This window comes from Haliotis cracherodii, unplaced genomic scaffold (genome assembly GCF_022045235.1).
Source record: "Haliotis cracherodii isolate W230 unplaced genomic scaffold, xgHalCrac1.p SCAF_8, whole genome shotgun sequence".
NCBI lineage: Eukaryota > Metazoa > Mollusca > Gastropoda > Lepetellida > Haliotidae > Haliotis > Haliotis cracherodii.
The window spans coordinates 28,707,563-28,733,285 of NW_027266341.1; the positions used below are offsets into that span (position 1 = coordinate 28,707,563).

General features: G+C 39.2%; 1 protein-coding gene across 1 annotated transcript in view; it reads left to right on the top strand.

Annotated features, from left to right (window-relative positions):
* Positions 1–546: 546 nt before the first annotated feature.
* The window catches only part of LOC139449656 (heat shock protein 75 kDa, mitochondrial-like), a 97,863-nt gene continuing 72,686 nt past the window's right edge, over positions 547–25,723 (top strand). Inside the window, exons 1-2 of the mRNA XM_071231137.1 lie at positions 547–691; positions 3,639–3,785. Coding sequence (XP_071087238.1) covers positions 556–691; positions 3,639–3,785 — 283 coding nt within the window. The 5' untranslated portion in view covers positions 547–555. The remainder of the gene's footprint in view (positions 692–3,638; positions 3,786–25,723) is intronic.

Genomic DNA, 25,723 nt, shown 5'->3' on the forward strand with positions numbered 1-25,723 from the left:
TATTCCGAAACATTATGTTCCTCATAATAATTAAAGAAGTTGACATCAATATATTGTCTTCCTTATGTGTATCACGTCTAAATGCCTTTCAAAGACTTCAAATAAACATTTAAAACTCGGGTGAAATTTTCTTTTAGTTATCAAGAGGGATAACGTGTAATTCCTGAAATGTTCACATGACCTGAAAAAAATACATTTCGCCCGTGGCTGCGACACAATTTATCGATTTAGTCAGGTCACTCGATGACGTAACAGTATTTAAAAAGATACCCGAACTACCCTCTTTATGTATTACTCGTTTTCTTAGCAAAGTGGGTTTCTGGATAAATAAAAAATGAATGTAACTGCATATTTCCAATAATAACCCAAAGACTAAATCTAGGACAAAACAATAAGATAAATATATGTTTGGTTTAGTCATAACTTCCACTGTAAAAGAGCAAGTATGGTAAATCACGTGACGCAAATGTTTTGAGCTAAAATAACCACCGCTGCTTGGACGAGCCGAGTTGTGTCGCTGTCGGTGATTGGCTGGAAGCATTTGACCTTTCCAACATGGCAGCCTCCATAAGATCATGTGTGTATCGGCAAACTCGGTCGATCTTGGCGTTAAAACACTGTCGCCACAGCACCGTGAGGCTGTTTGGTCAGCAGTTAAGGCAAACAACACGAAAAAAACATATCTGCACAGGTATGACAGTTTCAACCGTTAAAATGTCATCAGATTTACTGTGTATCGACCAAAACATGATGAAACACATTAAAATCAGTATATTTTGATTCTCATCTTGTCCTTGGATGGTATGGTGTATTGCAGACGTAGATAACAGATTGCATAGTGTATACTTGTAAACGAAGCAGCCGAATATCACTTCAGTATCACCAGCTTCTTTAGAGGACCAGCAATGTGACAAGACCACATGTAATCATATTACTATTATTAGGTAAAACTTGGAATAGTGCAGCCTAACATTGGCTTCAGAACTCTTGTATATCCAGTAAAAATATACTGTAGTATACGTCACAACTATTTTTCATGATATTTAACGCATGTTCTGTGTGTACATATATTGTGTATAGCTCAGGACCATGTAACTAATATTCTATACCATATACTCACATGTGAAGGCCTTGTCTGTGAGTTTGTTGGTATAAAATATTATTAGTTACATGCTCCTGTGTGTGTGTGGTTCATGTTCATGGCATGGTGTGGGTGAGTGAATATGCTCTTTAATGTAGCAGTCAGTAATATTCCAGCTATATCACAGCAGACTCATTGATGGCCTGTAAAATATCAAGTCTAGACAAAGCGATCGTAACTACAATCAATCCTAGAGACTTATGTCGATTTTAAAATTGTCTTAGCTAAAGTTTACAAGCGTTCCATAAAGCGATGTTAGGGTGATTGTAACTTTACAAGTAGCCAATCTTAACAAAGATCAGAATCTTCAGCCATGGAGATACGAAAGTTTCCCTTAGAGTGGCCTCCCTTGGTCATGTTTAGCAGACGACGCATTTCCTTGCACACCATAATAAAAGTCGCCATCTATGTTGTTATGGTACAATATTTAAGATCAATTTTAGCAATCCTAAGTTGGTCCATAGCAACTTAGCATTTTGATCTTAGCTTACAACTCTCTTAGTTAAGATTGCTTTGTGGAACGGGCGGCTGATCGTAACAAAAATTTAAGATCGCATACTTTGTGAGTTACAATCAACTTAGCCCTAAGATCGCTTGGTGGAACGGGGCCCAGGTAAACCGAGGACTGAAAACACCATGCCATTTATGTCCGCAATCAGCCAAGTCACAGAGCCTTACCACCAGATCCATGTCAAAACTTTCAACAAGCGTAGGTTACTGGGAACAAATTCTACCCCAGGATCCCTGGGAGGATGGAACAGAGTAATCTTTACCGTCCTCTTAAGGGTTGTTTATTCGCTGTGCAGAGACACCTATGATCGTGGATTTGAATCCCGGTTCGCCCTGATTATATGTCTTGGCTTGTCATGCTCATGGGTTTCATTCACTGCAGAGTTGTCCCCATTGGGCGCACCAGAAACCTTTGATCATGGGTTCGAATCCCGGTTCGACCCAATGATGTTTGTAGGTTTGTCAGCTCGTGGGTTTCACCTAAGTGGTAAACGTCTGAGGCCTGCATCAGTTCGGGCTTTCCTCCCACATTAATCTGACAGGCTGTGATATAACTGGAATACTGTTCAAAGCAGCATTAAACCCATAATACTTACTCACTTGTGGAAACTTGTGGAAATGAATGTTAACAGGTTCTAATAGATGTGAGTTTAGAGGACATCGTGTGGGTTTTAGGTACAGCGCGTACATATCGGGATTCAGTACATATTACGTTTGTGACTGGATGTATTGATGACCGATGATGTGACCGAAGTTATGGACATGGAGCCATTAAATAGTGAAAATAACAATAATAACAATAAATAGATGCACTATAGTCCGTCCTTTGAAGCATGCACAATGCACTGACACCTTTATGACACCAGTCAATGGATCACTGTGCACACGATCTTTCTCAGCTCCCTTGCAAGTATACAACCCAACCCTTTGAGGCACTAGAAGGTTAACAATCACTGTACCATCTTGTCCTACCGTAAACTCATTCACTGATTGGTGAACAGTTAACTGCCTACAGAGACATCACATGTGCTACATGTGCTTCAGTGTGGGGTTGGTCCCAAGCCGTGGAAACTCTCAGTCATCACTTGCCAAACATGGTCACCAATTCTAGTACTCTCCTCATAGCTTTGTCTATTCTGTAACCCGTGCACCGGACCATGTGACACCATGGTGTTATTCATGTTTGTCTGCGTCAAAGTTTTCTGACTACTTGCAGTTGCACAAGTTATAGATCTCATTAGCATGATTAGGGATCAAACGATGCATTTTGACTTTTCATACAATGATGTGATATACGATACATTATTTACCGTGTCGATACAAGACCATACACTTGCTAAAATAAATTACTTACTACTCGTTTAATGATCCTCCAACGGTTCGTCACTCAAATATTGCAAAGTGTGTTGTAATTTGTGTTACTACTTAAAATAGCCAATATGATCGTGTGACGATGTGATCGTAAATATGTTCCCTGTGAACTTTTGTTACAGTGGAAGCGATATACCAGGAGTTTTGTTCCTGTGGAACAGGGGGCAGTTGGGTAGCCTAGTTGTTAAAGCGTTTGCTCGTCACACTGAAGATCTGGGTTTAAATCCCGACATGGGTACAATGCGTGAAGCCCATTTCTGGTGTACCCCGCCAAACTCACTCACTCACTCCTATGAAACATTATATTGGGGGGGGGGAGGGGGGGGAATTCCACGGGTACAAAGTTCCTGGTATATCAATTGCACCAATACAGATGATTTGTGGGAACATATTTACTCCACATTTACAGCTAACTTTTCCTTTTCAGCCTGCCCTGAAATAGTTATAATCAAGAAGTTCCTACGCAATGTGACATATATATGAGTAACGTATCGTGACCCATGGATTGTGATATGTATCCTATCATGACCAGCCTGTATTGTTTCATCCCCAGAGCTCATGTTTCGTTACTTTCTGGACATATGCAGGTAATGTCATTTCAATTTTCTTTTTCCAGTGAACAACTCTCTCTTGAAGAAAACTCCAAACTGGTTGTCATGGCGACCAATTGCAACCTCGAGCTGTCTGTCCAGTGCAGAGGAGGCAAGCAAGGAGTCAGAGGAAGACTACCACAGCATCATCAAGGACACAGAGAGGGGTCGAGGTGAGTGAGGAGGAATCTGCCGGTCAACATGGTCATCCCCAATCCTGTCCTTGGCATCCATTGGGATTCTGGAGCATATAACCCCTAGAAACCCATGTTTGTATTAAAAATATATATAGACATAAATATGAGATACATGTACTATAAGAAATATCGGACAAGTGGGGGTTGTTTATCGTACAATAAAACACTGCAGAGAGATTAAACCATAAGGGGTGCAAGCTTTAAAAATATTTCCTGTATTTTAATAATGATATGACTCCCTGACTAAAATCCAACCTCTTCAATGTTGGACAGGTCATTTTATGCACAGGTGGGTATTTCCTGCATATTCTCACAATCCTCACGTCGATTACCTATACCGTTTCTCCCAATGACGATTGTCATGTCTCTCCCTGTTTGGGATGGGATCGTTCGGCCATCATGTTTATCTGTGTTGCCGAGCTACATCAATGGGGAACAACTAAAAAGACACTCCCCTCTCAAAACTAGGGTGGTCGGGTAGCCTTGTGGTTTAAGCGTTTGCTCGTCACGCCGAAGACCTAGGTTTGATTGCCGACATGGGTACAATGTGTGAAGCCCATTTCTGGTGTCCCCCGGTGTGATATTGCTGGAATATTGCTAAAAGCGGCGTAAAACCATATTCGCTCACTCACTCTCAAAACTAAGTCATCCAATATACGACGTCATGATGTTTCGAGCGCATGTGAGAGTCTCCAGAAATGACGTCTTAATAGAATAATGTTTTATCGTGAAATAAACCACACTCCGTTCTTCATTGTTCTTTGCAAACCTACAATCACAGGTTTCTGGCATGCGCAAGGGACACAACTCCGCACAGAAAATTGCAGTGCCTTTGACGACTTGGCCACCTATGCCCCCTGCTCCTGAAGCAAGTCAAACCAATATGACTGCATAATACTTAAAAAGAAATTTCCCTATCAAAGTATATATAGTGTTAGGGCTAATAAAACTATTTCCCATGCTTTTGAGTGTCCTATGGGGCTAAGACAAGGCTGTATCTTAAGTTCGCTATTGTTCATATTTTTTATTATTGAATGAGCAAATGAAGTAGAGGCCTCCTGCAGACCAGGTATCCAGTTCTTTTCTGAACTTGTACAGTTGTCTTTATTGTTATTTGTTATTTGCAGAAGATGTTGTCTTGATTTCTGATACAGTTTATGGGCAAAAAGACGCATCGATGCTTTAAAATCATTTTTTGTAATAATTACCATTTGTGTGTTAATTTGGATGAGACCAAGGTCATTGTTTTTAAGAATGGGGAATTTTTTCTAAGCAGGAGAAATGGAAGTATGATGGACAACCACTTGTGTGTGTACCTTCATATATATACATGTGTACTTAGGATTAACGTTTACTAAGTCTCTATCATGGTCGAAACATGTAAAAGATGCCTCCTTGCAAACTAAGAAGATTCTATATGCTGTTTTTAAAATGTTTGTCAGTACTTAAACCATACAATTTCATTTATTTTTCAAAATGTTGGACACAAAGATAAGGCCAATTTTACTTTATGGGGCAGAAATATGGGGTGTAAATCATGAATTATGTGAAGAAATTGAAACTGTACATATTACAGCTATATGATGGCGGCCTCTAAATAATTGACAATCCAGTTATTGACATCAAGAGCATCGATCCACACCATTGGGATACGATGACATGCATCAACCAAGTCAACAAGCCAGACCACCCAATCCCGTTAGTCCCCTCTTACCACAAGCATAAGAAGATATATTTTAACCTGGATCTTCGCTGGTCCCGAGTGAAAAGGTACTAAAGTCATCCATTTTGTCCTGCCTACTTTTCCCTCATTTTGTGGATGTATAAACATATCATAATTGTTTGATAATTATTTAGAAATAATCAGTGATAATCATGATAATCAGGTGTTGGCACATGGTCCTGTGCACAGGTCACAGGTCAGGTAAAGTTAAGTGATGTCAGTCTCGGAGAGTTGTTGGATGGGTGACCGCGTTTTGGCAGGGGGACTCCTGACAGTTTCTAGGACTACGGTCCTGCCTCACACTGAAGCATATGTAGCACAGTCCGTGTCTCCTTAGGTAAGTGACTTCTCCGAAATGTGCCTCTGTTCACCATGCTGTAGACGGGTACCCGGTGGGATGAGATGGAAATGTGACTGTTTACCTCATAATGCCTGACAAGGCAGCTTGGGTTGTATTTTCCCCAAGGAGCTGAGAATGAAAATCAAGTGCACACTGATCCAATAATGTTAGCTCTTTGAACATGCACCAAGTTATATAGAGGCTGGCGCTTTGAGCATGCACCGTCTGTATGGAGACTAGTGCAATATAAGTACCCACCTTTTTATTATTATTATTTTTCATTAATCTCAAGAAACATAACCTTTATATGACATGGGAATCACTTGTTATCCTTCACAGACTTATCTGATGGACGTAGAAAGCTCAATTGTGTCCGAGCATCTGACTCTTGAGAACAGTAATTTGGGAAGGCTGTGGAACTAGGATTTGGGATTACATTGTTAATTGAATTTGTTACTATGACACATGATACTGTTCAATCACATTAACATGCTGAGGAAAGATTTGTTGATATTTTGAGAAACCTTGTTAGGTATTGAAGGAGACTTGGTGTAAGGGTAGAGTTTTGGAGTGGCTATTATCATATGTTAATATCTAGCCTCGATTGCGACATTATTACATGGTGATTCAAGGTAGAATTGCCTCCGAGAAAATATGCTGAATGTAAAAGGCGACTTACTGGATCAGGTGGTCTGACTTTGTTGATCATGTGTGTCATCGTATTCCGACAGCATGGATCATTGCTTATAATAGCGGGATTGTCTGGTCCAGACTGACTGCCATGATATAATGGGAATACAGACAACTGTATAACAAATAATCGAAAATGTTGCTACATAAAAAGGGGGATAGGGGGCTCAAGTGGATAGGGGGCTTAACTTCAAGTGTGATGGGGGGCTCGGGGTGTCCAGTCGTCAAAGGGACCGAATATTGGCTGTGCAGAGTTGCGTCCCTTGGGCACGCCAGATACTTATGATTGTTGGTTCGAATTCCGGTTCGCCCCGATTATGTTTCTAGGTTTGTCAGCACCACAACGGTGCTCATGGGTTTCACTGAAGTGGCAAACCTCTCAGACCTGCATCACTTCAGGCTTTCCTCCCACATAAAGCTGACACGCCATGATATAACTGGAATACTGTTAAAAGCAGCGGTAAACCCAACTCACTCACTCACTCACTCACTCACTCACTCACTCACTCACTCACTCACTCACTCACTCACTCACTCAAGTGTGATAGATTTTGATGTTGTAGTAATTGTGCTGCAAATGTCACATGATCTTGTTTGTTATTAAATATCTTTATAAGATATAAGCTCAGTTATAGCTGACAGATTGCATATTGAACATTTTACGTATGGATATATTGACAGAAGTATCACGATATATCAGTGTTTGATTAATAGGAAGATAAAATGTTTTGGTCCCGTTAAGATCCAGGGTAGAATAGGTCTTCAGCAACCCATGCTTGCCGTAAAAGGCGACTGTGCCTGTCCTGAGATGCGACTAACGGGATTGGGTGGTCAGGCTTGCGATGCATGTCATCATATCCCAATTGCGTGTTCATCATTTAAGTCCAGGGGTCCGGAAAATTTAAAATCCCAATCGGACATTTGCATTTAGGCTACACACCCTTCAAATAGCATATTTTAGGACGACTTTTCACACACATTACAAGTTGTTACGTATTCATAATATGATGAATTATGAATTGTTTCAATTTAGATTGTTAATTCACCGGACAATTAATAACAAATAATATCATTTTAGATATACATGGAAAACATACGTTTGTTTCTGTTATAATAATGATCTGTTAACGTAGTGAATGGTCTAATTAATATTCATGAGTTATATTCATGAGTCTGCTCAAGTGTACGCGTTGTAACTTTTGGATCGAGACTATTATACCATATTTGGTTATCACGTGACGTCACGGGAAAAGGGTTTTTTTAAACCAAAGATTATTTAAAAACAAGACAGATAATATAATCACAAATACTAAAATATCGTTGATAGCAATAGTTATTTGAATACTTTTTTCATCTGTACTTAATTATTGACCATAAAAAAAATGATATCGATCGTCACAGAAAGCAAAGTGGCGTTCAAACAAGATTCAATATACGACTAGCTACTGAAAACAATAAAATCTGCAAATCCTCATTGTATGTCAACCAAGTGAAAGTCGTTTGCCACGACTTACAAATGATCGTCCAGACTTTAAGGGTTTGGCAGATCCGCTCGACTGATCTGCATCGGTCGACTGGCTGTCGTCACGCTTTCGCTACTTGTCTGAGGTTGCGTATCGTAGCATTGTAAGGATAATGAGGTACATCGATGATGCAAGGTATTTAAGTACAGTTGTAAACACCTTTCACTCAAATTAAAGATGTTCTCAGTAATTAATCCTTGATCAATCAGTGTCAACTCAGTTTGTTGCCTATTACAGTGATTGACCGATTGGACTATCATGTAGGTACGATGTATTTACAGCAATCAAAGAAACAAAGCTTGTCAGTGTAGATAATCTTCATTGTGTTACAACTGTAGACAGAAACTGCTCAGTCCTAACTGTTGATCATGTCCGGTCAAAATTTAAGAATGTCCGGACAATACTTTTTAAAATGTCCGGACAGAAAAATTTAAATGTTCGGTAACCAATATTTTAAACCGGACATTTGAGATTCCCAATCGGACATGTCCGGCACATATGACGGTTTCCGGACCCCTGTTTAAGTCACTGAATTATCTGGTCCAGACTTGATTATTAACAGACCGCCGCCATATAGCTGCAATATTGCTGAGTGCTGTGTTAAACAAAAAAACAAAATATAACATTATGTATGTGTATAGATAAAAATTACCTCTTTAGATTTGCAATTAAATACTAAATATGATCTTGGCTAATCCATTACATGTTAAGAATTGAATTTTCTGCCTTCTCTTGGCCAATCATAACCATGGTAGTCTTATTATAAGTAACTGTTTCTGTGGCAGAGAATTATTATTTGAACATTGATATTTGGAAATTTGTATCAATACAGATAAAAAAATGGCCGATACATCAATATCAATATGCAGTGACATCACCCACCTAATGAGTCCGAATCCTTTGTTTCTATGCAACAAAATATGTCAAGAGATTTTCCCAAATACTGAAATTTAATCTGTGAAATAATTAACAAGCCCAGTCAGTGTCCCCTTCCCAATGTTGAAATTCTAACTCTAAAATAATTAACAAGAGAACAATCTATTTTTAAAAATCATCATTAATTATCATATTTTAACACTTCCTAAAATATGATCTAATTTTACTAAATAACTATCATTAACCAGACATAAATTTACTTTGTGACACGTTTTTTGGTGTCACCGGTTTGACAGCCATCAATCTCCAAAGTCTCAAGTTTGGTATCATATTTCCCATATTTAATTGATTTAAGATCCAGGAAGATTCAGAAGAGAAGAGAACCCGATACACAATTATCCTCGTCATGAAAATCTATTATGTGTCGTTATTTTTGGCGATCACTTGACCTATGACTTTAACAGAACAGCTGTGTAATAATTACCCAGTATTCACAGGCTTTTGAATTTAAAAGAAGTGGATAAAAACGTCTGAGGGCGACAGAAAGAGATAAAATATAATATCCCCCCGAGGAATTGCTCTTTTGAAACACAACGTATTGTTTGCTGTGCATCCAGCCAAGTAATTGAAGACAATTAGCCGCAGCCTCGAGGATGCACGATACAGTCGAACATCATCTCCATCACTAAATCAAATTTAGAATATTTGCAGATGTGTCTAACTTGATACATACTGCATGCTGGGTAATAACTGTTTTTCAGTGTTTGAATTTGTACGGCTAATGTTTGGGACAATTAGAATTATGAGTGTGTTTTTTACGGTGCGTGTATTGGGCTTTATTTGCTGATTTTTAAGTGCTTATTCAGCCTCCGATTCTTGATAGGAAAAAATTATGGTCGCAAAAATGGAGGGTGAGACTTGGATGTAACTAAAAACCTCTATCGACAAATTGTACGAGTCGAAAATAAATGCAATCAATACCTCTTCTGCCCTAGAGGTTTAAATGTGATTGCACGCGACTTTTTCCATCACTTGCTGGTTTTAGGGATTGTGCTCTGCATGGGCTGGTCCATAGAACCAGACTCGTCTTTCGTACATACTGAGTACATGCTCCAGACTAAACAGAAAAAAATATTTCAATTTTTTAACAAGTTCCCTGTAGTTCCCTTCAACTGAAATCACCCACATTCCCACATCTACATTACGCGGAAATTTGACAGCAAATGGAACTATTTTATTTGTGATTTGAATTTAAATGTCTTCGGCCAACAGTTCCTCGCTTATTTGTGTATTAAGCCTCGTCCCATTATTCAGAAGTTGATGGTGCCAATTTATCAGTGTAGGCAGAACTCACCATGATTTCCCCGTAGTTTTGGCAGCAGCAGAGGGAATATCAGGACAGCTTTATGAGAGTTGGAAAGTGCATATGCTTACAGAATCAATCAGTTTGATGGAATTTTATCGGCCCCTGTCTGGCGTGCCAGCTTTGTCTTAAATGTAGAACTAGCCTGTATTGACGTGTATACCGCCTGCGTGGGGATATCAGGCGGTGGCTGACCAGTGGCTGACCAGTGGCTGACCAGTGTTTTGTCTCACTGTGTATAACACAGAAAAAACCCATGAAGATCCGGGTAGAATAGGTCTTCAGCAACCCATGCTTGCCGTAAAAGGCGACTGTGCTTGTTGTAAGGGAGGCTGGTGGTCAGGCTCGCTGACGTGGTTGATGCATGTCATCGCATCCCGATTGCATGCACATGACAAAAACTGGTAAAAGTGAAGCACAGTTTGTCAGATTTATTTTAATCCCTACAAGAAATATTCAGTTGCATTTTTTAATGCCTCATCCATCAAGACTGGAGAATCCAACTATTTGTTGCGGTATTTAAAGTGTGTCCTTTCGGGATGAGGTTGTTCTCCATTTGTGAAGAAATTGTTTGGAGGTAAAGGTGTGTGGAGGTTGGAGTTTTGGTGGGGATGGAGATGTCATGGGGAGGGGAGGGGGGGATAGGGGTGTACTTCGTGGAGTAGGGAAGGGTGTCTTGGGAGTAGCTCATGGGGCACTCCAACAAAATGCATGATAATTTACCAGAACCCAACAGGTTAACAATCCCATACGTAGATACCCAATATTTGTATATTTAACATGTTTACCAACTATTTGTATTTTCAACTTGTGTACCGACCATTTGTATTTTCAACGTGTGTACCGACTATTTGTATTTTCAACGTGTGTACTGACTATTTGTATTTTCAACGTGTGTACTGACTATTTGTATTTTCAACGTGTGTACCGACTATTTGTATTTTCAACGTGTGTACCGACTATTTGTATTTTCAACGTGTGTACCGACTATTTGTATTTTCAACGTGTGTACCGACTATTTGTATTTTCAACGTGTCCAGTACATTGAAGCGCTACCTCTTTCTTGCTTGTCGTAAGAGATGACTAATGGGATCAGGTGGTGGGGCTCGTTGACTTGGTTGGTATCCCAATGGCGTGGATTGATGCTCATGATGTCAATCACTAGATTGTCTGGTCCAGACTTGATTATCATACAGACTGCTGTCATATAGCTGGAATACTGTTGAGTTTGACGTTAAACAACAAACAAACAAAAACAAACTATTGCTCGCTAGTCATCAGATCTAGATTGGTGTTAGGAGTTCTAGTCTCGTCACATAATAACCTATTTAGTTGAAATAATGGTTGAGTGCTCAAATTCATGTCGCGGGGGGGGAGCGGGAGAGATCTGTAACTTACTGTTTTAATAATGACTCGTGATGCTGTTTGCAGTATAATATTGTTCTTGATACTGTACTGAAGTTTTAGCTTTGAAACAAAACGTTGATTAAAAAATACCAAACTGATCAAATTTAAGGGTGTGAAAATATGGGTTACTCAGTGAAAAATACAAATACCCAATTAGATTGAAAAGAAGGGAGTAGATACCCAAAGACTGCAAAAGACACATGGATTAGATCTCTATGTAGTCTCTATCAATTGTTTGATAGGCATTACTTAGAAGTTGACATATGGCGAAGTAGACACAATTTATGGATAACAACTTCTTTATTTTACTTTAATGTAGATGGTCGGTATAGATCCTTATACTGTTGTACCTATGTATGCTTAGTCCTGTTTCATTGCTTCTTGTCTCATGTCTTCCTCATCCTCGTCTAAGGCGCCGTGATTCGCTGTGCAGAGTTGCAGAGTTGCGTCCCGCAGAAACCTTTCATTGTGGGTTCGAATCCTGCTTCGCCCCGATTATGGAACTAGGTTTGTCAGCACCATACCCGGGCTCGTGGGTTTCACCAAATTGGTAAACATCGGAGGCCTGCTCCACTTCGGGCTTTCCTCCCACATTAAGCTGACATGCCGTGATATAACTGGAATACTGTTAAAAGCATCGTTAAACCCAACTCACTCACTCACTCATCCTATGTTCTCTGTCCATCATGGTGTTAGAGTTTTAACCTTCTGTTGTTATTGTTTAATCTACTCATGTTAATCTCTCTCATGTATGCAGTTGTTACTGTCAATTTTCCACCTACCATATATATTCAGTACCATGTTCATTATTCAGCAGGGCGGTGGGGTAGCCTAGTGGTTAAAGCGTTTGCTTGTCACGCTGAAGACACGGGTTTGATTCCTTACATGGGAACAATGTGTGCAGCCCATTTCTGGTGTCCCCCACCATGATATTGCTGGAATATTGTTAAAAGTGGCTCACTCACTCACTCACTCACTCACTCACTCACTCACTCACCCACCCACCCACCCACTCACTCACTCACTCACTCACTCACTCACTCACTCACTCACTCACTCACTCACTCACTCACCCACCCACCCACTCACTCACTCACTCACTCACCCACCCACTCACCCACCCACTCACTCACTCACCCACTCACTCACTCACTCACTCACTCACCCACTCACCCACTCACCCACCCACTCACCCACTCACTCACTCACTCACCCACTCACCCACTCACCCACCCACTCACCCACTCACTCACTCACTCACCCACTCACCCACTCACCCACCCACTCACCCACTCACTCACCCACTCACCCACTCACTCACTCACTCACCAGGGTGGTGGGGTAGCCAAGTAGTTAAAGCATTGGGTTTGATTCCCCACATGGGTACAATGTGTGAAGCCCATTTTTGGTGTCCCTGTCGTGATATTTCTGGAATAGGGCTAAATATTCATTGTCGAGCCTTGATTGACAACAGTATAAGGATCTATACCAAAACGTCACCATTACACTAAAATAAAGAAGTTGTTATCCATCAATTGTGTCTACTTTGTATTCTGTATCAGTTGAAACTAATAAATAGCTCACAAGTGAAGCAGCCATTGTTCTGCAGTGAGGCAATAAGACCTGATGTATCTCCACAGCTCAGTGTATATCTCGTGGTGATTGGATTGGAACCTGTACCCACAAATCATGTTAATATGATATGCCAATATTTTGATTGCTGGTGCCCTAGGGCTGTCCGATGTGTTTGCACAGGTAAGTAGTGATTAGTTCTCATGGGCTTGGTCAGGTAACACAGGAGGTGTGTGTTATTCCCTCATCTGGAGGCCATCACTCTTTAGTGCCATGGCAAGATTAATTAGATTATGTCCTGACTTTGTGTGGATCGTAATGCAGCTGAATGGAACCTGGCTGAAATTCCGAGGCATTTTGTTACAAGTAGCTGTGTGGTAGAGCCACCAGGTAAATCTCGTTAACATACCTCAGTCAGGTGAGACACACACTATCAGGAAGTCAGCGAGTGCGGATATTAAGGAAACGAAGCCGTCTTGGGACATGTGTATTTTAAGTCATTTTGATGAAATGCTTCTTACAATTTAGAGGGTTTCTTTTTTTAATTTGGTTTGCTTTTTCGCTGTACTCAGCAATATTCCAGCTATATGACAGCTGCTTGTCAATCTAGTGATTGATATTATGAGCCTTTATCCACTGTGTTGGGTTACAATGACACGCAATCACCCAAGTCACTGAGCCTAACTCCCAGATCCATTAAGTCGCCTCTTACGACCGGCTAAGGTTGCAGGGGGCCAGTTCTAACCACGGGGTAGATTCAATAAATGTCAATATCATTTGACGCAGAACGTGTCAGAGTGAGAGTCTGAATTTGATATTGTGTGAGATCTGATACAGCGTGCACCTGAAGGATTCTATAATGTCAGGATGAAAGGGCTTTAAAAAAATTGTAAAACCTTTTTTTGATTACCATACGTCAACATTCAAGAACTACACACCATAACAATTTCAATCAGAGGCCTTTGGAGAAAACACAAAAAATTTGCATATCCACTGAGTGAGTGAGTGAATGTACACTATTGGTCGCAGCAATATGGCAGCAATACCAAAGAATATCAGGATCACATGGCGCATGGCATGTATTGAAATTATTACACTTGCATGTGTGTCATACATATTTTATAAAACAAGTGTCTCAATTCTTGTATTTCTAAGCGATGGCGAGGGTAATACATGAATTCTTACGCGGGTTTCGTAAAATCAGTGTGATGCACATGCAGGTGTAATAATTTCTTTATTACCCATTGTAAAGACGTACATACGTCCTTGCCCATTATTATCCCTCACCACAAAGCTGGGCGGGGGATGTAGGGAAAGTGTTCTTCCGTCCATCGGCCTGTCCGCTTCTCAAAGGGGACAGATTTTCTCAAAATCTTTTTAGGTCAGAGAAATGAATTTTTACACTCTGATGTTACTGGTCATGATCTTAAATGAGTTCGAAAATTGGCTTCGTAAATTCATTGTTTACAGAGTTATGGCCCTTGCTCCGTGCTTTTCAACTTGGTGCATACTGTGTGAAATGGGGACAAGTTTTCTCAGAAACTACTGAATTTACTCGAAGGAAAGTTTGCAAGCCTATCTAGGTGATACTTGTCAAGACTGAGTTTGAAAATTGGTCCCGTAAATTGTAATTTTACAGAGTTATGGCCCTTGATTCATGTTATTTAACTTAGTACTTTGTAGTGTCTGCAATGGGGACAAGTTTTCTCAGAAACTGCTGAAGTTAGCTTATCTAAGAGATACCTATCAAGACTAAGTTATTTTTTCAAGAGAAGGGGTATTTTGTGTGTATTAATTTCTCATTGAATCATTTATTCTGATGACATAAAGCGGCTCAAGTGCCCATCTCCTCATAAGGCTCTTTTGTATAGTTTAGATTCACTACTATCTTAACAAACAAAATTTTAGTGTGGGGGATAGTGATGACACTGTTTTCTTGTTTCTGAATCTTTTGAGCACTGATCACTACAGCCGTCTTAGAAAACAACAATTGTTGAATGACGTCAACAATCTTTAGCTGTGACGTTTCTTTTGTGACGTCTTTCATCCTTATGTCACAATAAGATTCAAATGAAGCCAAGGAGGGCTGTGACGATACATGTGCGATCCGATATGTATGACGCTACATGCATGTACCAAAGCTACAGATAAGCAGCGTATTTGCCGAAAATACCACCCAAAAAATATTCAAAACCCAATTACTTACAATAAACTTGTACACAAAAACGCATGCATTAAATGAAAAAATCAAATGAATAAAAACAGTTTGTGTAAATTCCCAATGAAGCTTTTTCAGTTCAGCATGCGAAAGTGGAGCTAATTTCCAAAACACAATTACAAGCTAATTTACTTTCCGGGTCAAGCCTATTTATTTAGAACTACACACATCTAAAACATTATTTCATTTCTTTTTAAATCTTAAAATGTTGACTAATTTGGTGAAAAACCCAATAGATTGATGAATACATGAGTAAAAAAATATTGGTTACCCAATGAAAAATGTAATAACCCAATTAAAATAGAAACCCTAGCGTAAAAACTCAATTGCTCAAAAAGTTATCTTATCTGTGGTATGTAAACCATCTTTTTATCTACGAGATGACCAAATACCTGACACACTAACGATTTACAGTTGGCAGTGTCAAGTATGGCGCAATGAATGGAAATAGTTAATGTTTTCATTACTAATTTTCGCTGCTAATTAATACTTGGTGTAACAGTTAGTATGTTATTATGACATTTAAGGGAAGAAAAGATATTTTTTACTGAGTGTATGACTCTGATCCATACTTTTAGCGATGAGTGAAAAATCATGATCCAGCGATGCATCGGTGTATCGTTCCATTACTAACGCCAACAATGCCATCCGGATGATATAAGCAATACACTGGTGTGCATGAGGTGATATTTGCCATAGTGCTCATGCGATATTTATGACCTCGGTTATTTCTAAGCCTGTGGGTAATAAATATGAAGCTTTCTGTGAATCAAAGGGTAATCACTGTAGTTGCTTGTCAACTGAACTGCTGTGGTGAATGTAAGGCATACATCACAGGGATTCCAGTGTGTGTTTTTCACACTGTTGATGGATAACCATACCCTATATTTAACATGGGGGAAAAGAAATTAGAATGAAAAGTAATAGTTTCTTGTGGAATGAAGGAATAGTTTCTTATGGATTGAAAACATAGTTTCTTGTGGATTGAAGGAATAGTTTCTTGTGGATTGAAGGAATAGTTTCTTGTGTATTGAAGGAATAGTTTCTTGTGGATTGAAGGAATAGTTTCTAGTTTCTTGTGGATTGAAGGAATAGTTTCTTGTGGATTAAAGGAATAGTTTCTTGTGGACTGAAGGAATAGTTTCTAGTTTCTTGTGGATTGAAGAAATAGTTTCTTGTGGATTGAAGGAATAGTTTCTTGTGGACTGAAGGAATAGTTTCTAGTTTCTTGTGGATTGAATGAATAGTTTCTTATGGATTGAAAACATAGTTTCCTGTGGATTGAAGGAATAGTTTCTTATGGATTGAAAACATAGTTTCTTGTGGATTGTTGGAATAATTTCTTTCGGATTGAAGGAAAAGTTTCTTGTGGATTGAAGAAATAGTTTCTTGTGGATTGAAGGAATAGTTTCTTGTGGATTGAAGGAATAGTTTCTAGTTTCTTGTGGATTGAAGAAATAGTTTCTTGTGGATTGAAGGAATAGTTTCTTGTGGACTGAAGGAATAGTTTCTAGTTTCTTGTGGATTGAAGGAATAGTTTCTTATGGATTGAAAACATAGTTTCTTGTGGATTGTAGGAATAATTTCTTTTGGATTGAAGGAATAGTTTCTTGTGGATTGAAGAAATAGTTTCTTGTGGATTGAAGGAATAGTTTCTTGTGGATTGAAGGAATAGTTTCTAGTTTCTTGTGTATTGAAGAAATAGTTTCTTGTGGATTGAAGGAATAGTTTCTTGTGGACTGAAGGAATAGTTTCTAGTTTCTTGTGGATTGAAGGAATAGTTTCTTGTGGACTGAAGGAATAGTTTCTTGTGGACTGAAGGAATAGTTTCTAGTTTCTTGTGGATTGAAGGAATAGTTTCTTGTGGATTGAAGGAATAGTTTCTTATGGATTGAAGGAATAGTTTCTTGTGGATTGGTTCATAGACGTTGGTGCAAATCTGATTGATGGTAGATATGTTATTTGAGCTGGTCTTGACTGTTTTGTGTCCTGTGTGAACATTGGTAATAGTTGGGTTAATTGTTTCTTATGGAGTGTTATAATAATTTCTTTTGGATTGAAGTAATGATTATTTTGTGATTTGAAGTAATGGTGTCTTGTGGATTGAAGAAATAGTTTCCTATGGATTGAAGTAATAGTTTCATGTGGATGAAGGAATAGTTTTATGGATTAGTTTATTCTTTATTGAAAAGAACATCCAAGTACGGAGAACCCAAAAAGGTGGGTGTAGTTTGTTTGTGATAGCTTAAAGAGGTACTAAAACAGTTTTTGAGCCCAAATAAATATATTGTTCATGAAAGAGATATAAAAGTAATGTTCTCAAGGTCATAGTATATTGGCTAGTTAATGAAGTTAAATGTAGGCTGTGTCAGAAGAGAGACATTAATGAGTGTTCGAGGGGCGGGGAGTAGCTCTTCTGCACCCATGCCAGAGCTTCTCTCCAGAACATTGTCGCAGATCATTGTTACAGTGGATGAAAAAACAGGAATGACAGTCCACCCGACCTGCTGAAATGCAACAGAGAACCTCAGCTCACTGATAACATCAGCCCTGTTCTCTCAGTACGTGTGATTGTGTGTGCGACAATTTACAGACAATTTGTCATACAAAAGGCCTATCAGTTCCGCTAGGCGCAACGCCAGTGATTTCTTACGCCATGTGATTGGTCTCAACCACCGCCCAGAACAATGCTGCCCATTGTGCGGATGTTAAGCGTGACTTCACATTTTGATACCCAGACAAGATAAGTTAAAGATCTTATCAGTGCTTCATCGTGGCTGAAGGTCGGAGTTAAGCAGCTGATCACAGTCTCATGGCCAGCATTAATTCTCTCCTCCATCTATCAAGCACACCGTGCTCTAACCACCCGTCTGTCTTTACACGATGTCACCGCAGCCTGAGTTATGTCCCCTTGCAAGCATCTAGTATATCTTAATTCTGTGTAACTTAGAAGTGTGCCAGGTGTTAAAGTGTTTGTGAACCACGCATTTCAAAGAAGAGTCTATCACGCGAAAATAGTTACATAGAGGATATTGCCAGAGCTTGGCCCAATCAGAAGACAGTGATACACTTGCCGTAGTGTATAATTTGTGTTTGTCTTATCGGGGAGCGTACATTCCTGATACTCGAGACTTGTGATAACATCTAGAGGATCTTTAACTGTCGCTGGAATTTGTTTAGGGGGGATTAATATTGCCTTTTTGCATTGTATGATGTGTAACTTTGTCTCAGTACCAGTGTGTAGGAAATACCAAGCGTATACGTATTGTATTTGTCTAAATATACAATTGGGGACAAAGCCTGAGATATCTGGCAATATGTCATGTCCATGATTATTTCAGTTCAGGAACAAAACTTTTCATACTTGTTTTAGTTAGACCCTCCTATCTCTAGAATATAAAATCCTTCTGCCTCTATAGTGTTACAATCCTTCTGCCTCTATAGTGTTACAATCCCTCTGCCTCTATGTTATAATCCTTCTGCCTCTATGATGTTACAATCCTTCTGCCTCTATAGTGTTACAATCCTTCTGCCCTTATAGTGTTACAATCCTTCTGCCTCTATGATGTTACAATCCTTCTGCCTCTATAGTGTTACAATCCTTCTGCCCTTATAGTGTTACAATCCTTCTGCCTCTATGATGTTACAATCCTTCTGTCTCTATAGTGTTACAATCCTTCTGCCCTTATAGTGTTACAATCCTTCTGCCCTTATAGTGTTACAATCCTTCTGCCTCTATGATGTTACAATCCTTCTGCCTCTATAGTGTTACAATCCTTCTGCCTCTATGATGTTACAGTCCTTCTGCCTCTATAGTGTTACAATCCTTCTGCCTCTATGATGTTACAGTCCTTCTGCCTCTATAGTGTTACAATCCTTCTTCCCTTATAGTGTTACAATCCTTCTGCCTCTATGATGTTACAATCCTTCTGCCTCTATAGTGGTCAATTTTGAAGAAAAAATTTGCTTCATTTAGTACCTCGATATTTATGCATACCTGGTACCTTATTTAAACACTTGGTATCTATAAGCTCCTTTCTTTTTTATTTGTCTCCAAAGGCTTTTGAAAATGTTCAATAAAAGTTAAGAGAATCATACATTTAACATGTTTAGCAGAACAAAATAAAAATTGAGGATATATTCTTCATTAAGGCAAGGCAGTACTGGACTGGCCTAAACCGGCAGATACTGTTTGGGAGCCACAGGGTCCTTCCCTCCTACCACTGACATACAGAGGAATAATGGCCAACAAATAGTTCTTGAATCAAAGGCTCATTACAATTCCTGGGGTCTGTACAGACATATTAGGGAGGGCTAGAAAGTCCGAACCACACAATTGGTGTGGAGCCTGTAGGCTGGTGTGTGTGTATCGTGGACTACAGTGTTGGTAGCCAATCAATTACAAGGAGGCAGTCTGAGAGCGACCCAATCAAACTGTCTGGTATTCCAGGAACCATGGTGCCAGACGGCTACAACGGGCATTCTTTAACAAATACGGCTTTGAGAACATAATGATAATGATAAAGCACACATACAGGAAAATGTGAATTTTTATTTTCCCAAAGGGGACCTTTAACATGTAACAAATTATCACAGTTTAGTGAGCTAATGTTGTGAAAATAACTGTATGCTGGAAGAGGGCTTTTTAATGATATGTATGCTGAAACAGGGCCTTTTTGCAATGAGTATGCTGAAACAGAGCCTTTAGCGATGTCTACAATGAAACTGGGCCTTTTGATTATGTGTATGCTGAAACAGAGCCTTTAGCGATGTCTACAATGAAACTGGGCCTTTTGATGATGTGTATGCAGAAACAGAGCCTTTAGCGATGTCTACAATGAAACTGGGCCTTTTGATTATGTGTATGCTGAAACAGAGCCTTTAGCGATGTCTACAATGAAACTGGGCCTTTTGATGATGTGTATGCTGAAACAGATACTTTAGCGATGTCTACACTGAAAACTGGGCCTTTGGATGATGTGTATGCTGAAACAGAGCCTTAAGCGATGTCTACACTGAAGCTATGCCTTTTAATGATGTGTATGCTGAAACAAGGCCCTTAAGCAATGTATACACTGAAACTGGGCCTTTTAATGATGTGTATGCTGAAACAGGGCCATTTGGCGATATGTATGCTGAAACAGGGCCGAGAGGAGGGTGAAACTACCTTGAATGAAGACCAGAATTGTTTAATGTTCTAGTTCTACTGTAAATGTCACAAGCTTGCCTGACTTTTCAGCTGTATAGATCAGCTATGAGAAGGTGCTATATTTCAAAGGACACATGTTTGAGTTGATTAGAAAGTAATTGGTAATCTGATTGATTCCATAAAGGACTGTTGAAAATGTTCGGAGGATTGCTGCCATTGTACAGAATCCTGTGTAACGTGATCCATGCTAATTAGCAATGCTGTTTTCAGACCTTTTAATCATCTCCAACTACACACTGGATGTAATAAACATTTACTTACTGGTGGAGACATCCTCAGCGATCCAGGGTATTATATGTCTCCAGCTTATTGAGATGGTCGGACATCCATCTAATTTATCACTAACTTGTAAGAGGAGACTAATGGGATCGAGTGGTGCAGCAAGCTGACTTGGTTGATGCACGTAACTGTATCTCAAAGCCTGGATCGATGCTCATGATGTCATTCACTCGATTGTCGGGTCCAGACTCATTTATTTACAGACCGTCGTCATATAGCTGTAATATTGCTGAGTTCTGCATTGAACAACAAACAAACAAACAAACAAACAAACACAAAACCTACTGCCAAAAAGACATGAGTAGTACCTTGTGGCTTAAGACCTTGACCCTTACAAGGTCTGTGTTCAAATCACAAATGGATTGTCTGCTTCAGACTTGATTATTGACAGACTGTCATATGGCTTGAATGCAACATTAAACAACAAACAAACAAACAAACTAACAAACTTTTCTCACTTGTGAGCTTGAAATCAACAACCGATCACAATGACTCAATTGAAGTGATCAGCATAGAGTGACATTCAAATGGTGCCTTGTATGTGAGAGCCCTCGGTATAATCACAGTAAAGGAGTTTACTATGACGATGTGTATGACTTTTAGCGTTAAGATGTTTTTGTGAGTATTATGACATGGAGAGGGAAGGTGTCATACTACTAGATGTTGCCAGTTGTATTTGAGTTGGCTGGTTGGTTGGTTGGTTGGTTGGTTGATTGGTTGGTTGGTTGGTTTGTTGTTTAACCACGCACTCAGCAATATTCCAGCTATATGACGGTGGTCTGTAAATAATCGAGTCTGGACCAGACAATCCAGTGATTGACATCATGAGCATCGTTCCACGCAATTGGGATACGATGACATGCATCAACCAAGTCAGCGAGCCTGACCACCCAATCCCGTTAGTCGCCTTTGACAACAAGCATAGTCACCATTAACGGCAAGCATGGGTTGCTGAAGACCTATTCTACCCCGGAATCTTCACAAAGTTGTATTTGAGACGGTGGGCGACAAGTCAACTACAAGAGATACTGCTGCTTGCTTCCACTTCATGAAAGGACAGTGTACATCTATTGTTAAAATGGAGATTTAAAACCCTGGAGATATAATACCCTATATAAAACCAGCATGTGTATGACATACAGCTTATATGCTGTACAGAGTTGTCTCCCTTGGCTGTGTGAGGATCTACTGATTGTAAATTACAATGTCAGAATTACTTTAGTTATTGTCCTTAGTTTGTCCGCACCCTGCTTGTGGCTTTCAATAAAGTAGTAAGAGAACTGACCATTTGATATTGGTGGGGGGATTTTGTATTTGATCACTCACTCACTCACTCACTCACTCACTCACTCATTCGTCATAATATTACAGACTGCATCGTACACCAGCAGTCATCTCCATGGAGGAGCTTGTTATCAATCGTGTCTGTCTTCCTACTTCAGTGTTATTCCACAGTAAGGCAACAAATGGGTACCACAGCTGAAGTTGTTGATCTTCTCCACACACTCCAGTTGTCCCGCACCCCTCAAACTAAACGCAGCCAATAATAATGAGCTAATTCTTCTGATCGTTCCCCAAACACTCCACAATGGGGAACAAGCGAGGGATACTAATTTAGCAGATAAATAGACTATCTCACTTTGCGAGACAGGAATCAATCCTTATGAATCCAAGATTGGATTAAATTTCCCACTTCCATGGCCACCATTTGCAATTACCCTGATTACTGCGACTGCTGTGAAAACGTTGCACCAATTACTGATTTCTCTTTCTCTTGTTCTACGACCACAAATCGTAGCCAATTTCATTTCGTAAATGTCCGACACGAAAAGCAAAATACATGTCCAATTTTTGCACAAGGCTCTAATGACATACAATGTAATTGTTTATGCAATCAAATCTTGGTGATGGAATCTTTTTTGGACTGGGAATATAATTTTCTCGAGTAATTGGATCAGAGGAGATAATCACATTTTGCAAGTGGTTTTATTCGGATCGGGATTTGCTCAAAACATTTCCTCCTTGCTTTGATTGTCATTTTAAGCTTTCTTTTTTTTGGTGGTTTTATCAGAATATTGGCAGCCATTACAAACATTGCATTACTAGATACCCCTTCGTATGAACCTGATTTTGAGGCAAATTGAAGTTGTTTTTTTATGATATATTTTTATTGTGAATTTTAAAAAATCCCTTCATTCATGAAAAGAGCTCTTCCGCATGAAGTTATGCGATTTTGACGTTGATGTGTATTTTTAAATTGATGGAAATGCAACTACTCTCAGTATATTAAAGAGGTCATTTATTTTGCTAGTAATGTGATAACTGTTTTTTAGGGAAAATGAAGTAAAGATTGTTAAGAAAACATTAATATCAGTTATTTTAATGATAATGTAAAGGTTTGTTTTAGATTCATTTCACATTTTATTAAGTAGTAAATCAGACATTCAATGCATTTGTTAATGAACTGAGGAGAGCTAAATGATTTAGAGAACGAATTAGATAAATGACAAAATTGTTGAAAATCAATTATTGTTTTAAGCTGAATGTGGTGTTTTGAACAGGCACATGCCATTTGCTTCTCGGAAATAACAAAAGAATTCTTGAATAAACATGACTTCAACCTTGAAGACTTCCAAGTATCCAAGACTTCCAATTTTATTTTTAATTTTAATGTTAAGACATTTTAAGTGATTTTGAACTTTTTAGAATTGAGATTAGATATTCTGCAGCTTTGTTTTCATCCTAATAGTGTTCAACGTATCAACTGTCATATTGTGCAGGCTCAGCTTTATCCGTGAATTATCAGATCCCCAAGACCAATATCCCTGTGTTTTGGCTAGTCAGCTGGTAGATACCAGTCTTTTATTACATTGATTGATTGTTTGTTGTTTAACACCGCACTCAGCAATATTCCAGCTGTATGACGGCGGTCTGTAAATAATCGAGTCTGGACCAGACAATCTCTTTTATTACATCATAACATGTTACAGCTTATGGTAGAAAAGTTCTGGTGTGAGTGAGTGAATACCGTATTCGACGTAATAAGTGCCAAGGGCGCTCTCAAAATTAGAAATAGGGGATATTAGATATAGAATATTATTTTGGTGAAAAAAAGAGAGTTGAAAGATAAATTTCGTGGTTTATGCTGACAGCCTGAAATGTTTATACATGACATATATTTTTCCAGAATTTAATTGCCCATAATTAAGGGTGCATATAACACATGAGTGCGTATTATACGCGAATAAATAAGTCTTTTGTACATTGATCAATCGGAAGAGGTGCTAATTGGGATTGTTCACTAGCCAATATATTAGCAAATATCGCCGTCAGCGCTTTTTAGAGCGGGGTGCTTATTACGTCAAATACGGTATTGCTTAATGCGTATCAGCAATGTCACAGCTATTGGTAGCCAGAGAAAACTGTTGGGATAGCAGAGAGAGTTTGTCTTCCGTCTTAACAACAAGAATTCATTACTGGATTATTCCTCTATGGATTAATATACACATGTGCAATATGTATGATTTAATTCTCAGAGCTGATTTTCTAAGTAGGGATCTTGAACCCAAATAAAGGACAACTTTCACAATTAGTGGAATTTGTTGTTGGAAAAGGTTTAAGCTTTCTGTCTAATAAGATGCTTATTTCATTACTCATTCACAGATCCCTAAATTGCTAATTTATTTTACTGAAGTGTTCTCTGAGCCTCTCTTGAGATGAAGATAAAGAAGATTGTCGATAAAATCTCCATATGTAATTGAATATTGAGCCTCATTTGACGGGGAAACATTTGACGATTTATATTTTGCATGATGGCAATTTAGCATCTCGAACCGTCACTGAGCAAGTAAACTGGATTATTTCCGATGTTATTTCTTCCCGCCTGAGGTGAGCGCGGACCTGTCGTTGTGAGAAGACGTAGCACTCATTGTGCAGTCCATCACAGGTCCAGAGGGATAGCACAGGAGAAGGGCCGCCATTCTGCGACCAATAACTTATTGGATTTCGAAGCATGCTGATGGATTTGAGAAATGTATCTAATTCTTCCTGTCTCCTGCCCAGCCCGATGATGATAAGAAGACTTTCGTCCACACACAATAGCTTGTGTTCCCCTCTTACAAACCATCAGAGGGTTCTTCAATAATGAGAAATTATGATTAAGTTTTCTCGCAGAATTTGATTAAGGGTCTCAATCCTGAGTAATATTGTACGTTTTTCCCTTAATTCACCTCCGCCTCTAGCAATCATTTGATTGTGGCGTCCTACGGGACCGCTAGCTGTTATAATCGCAATCCGATGGGTATCTATACTCACACGGAAATGTAATTCTGCCAAGGATGCTATAACCAAGTTGGCTGCGTCCGGCTACGAGATATTGAAAGCAATCTCAATGGATGTGCACCTAACCCATGCCCTATTCATAATCGCGCACTCGCAAAGATGATACTTGCTCGAAACCCACGGCTTTCGACTATAATTTAGCCAGAAGAACATAATGCATAAAATCAAAATATCTCATTCGGATATTGTTTTATCCTTCAGCCCATCATGAGTGCTTGTAATTTATGGCGTTATTTGATCACAACTGTATGTTACGTTTTAGCACGAACGTCACAAGGGCATAGTATAGAGATTACATGTGATAAGCGAGGAGGGGTATAATATCGACATGCATATAAGATATTTTGACACTGTTAAAGATCAGGATTTGAAT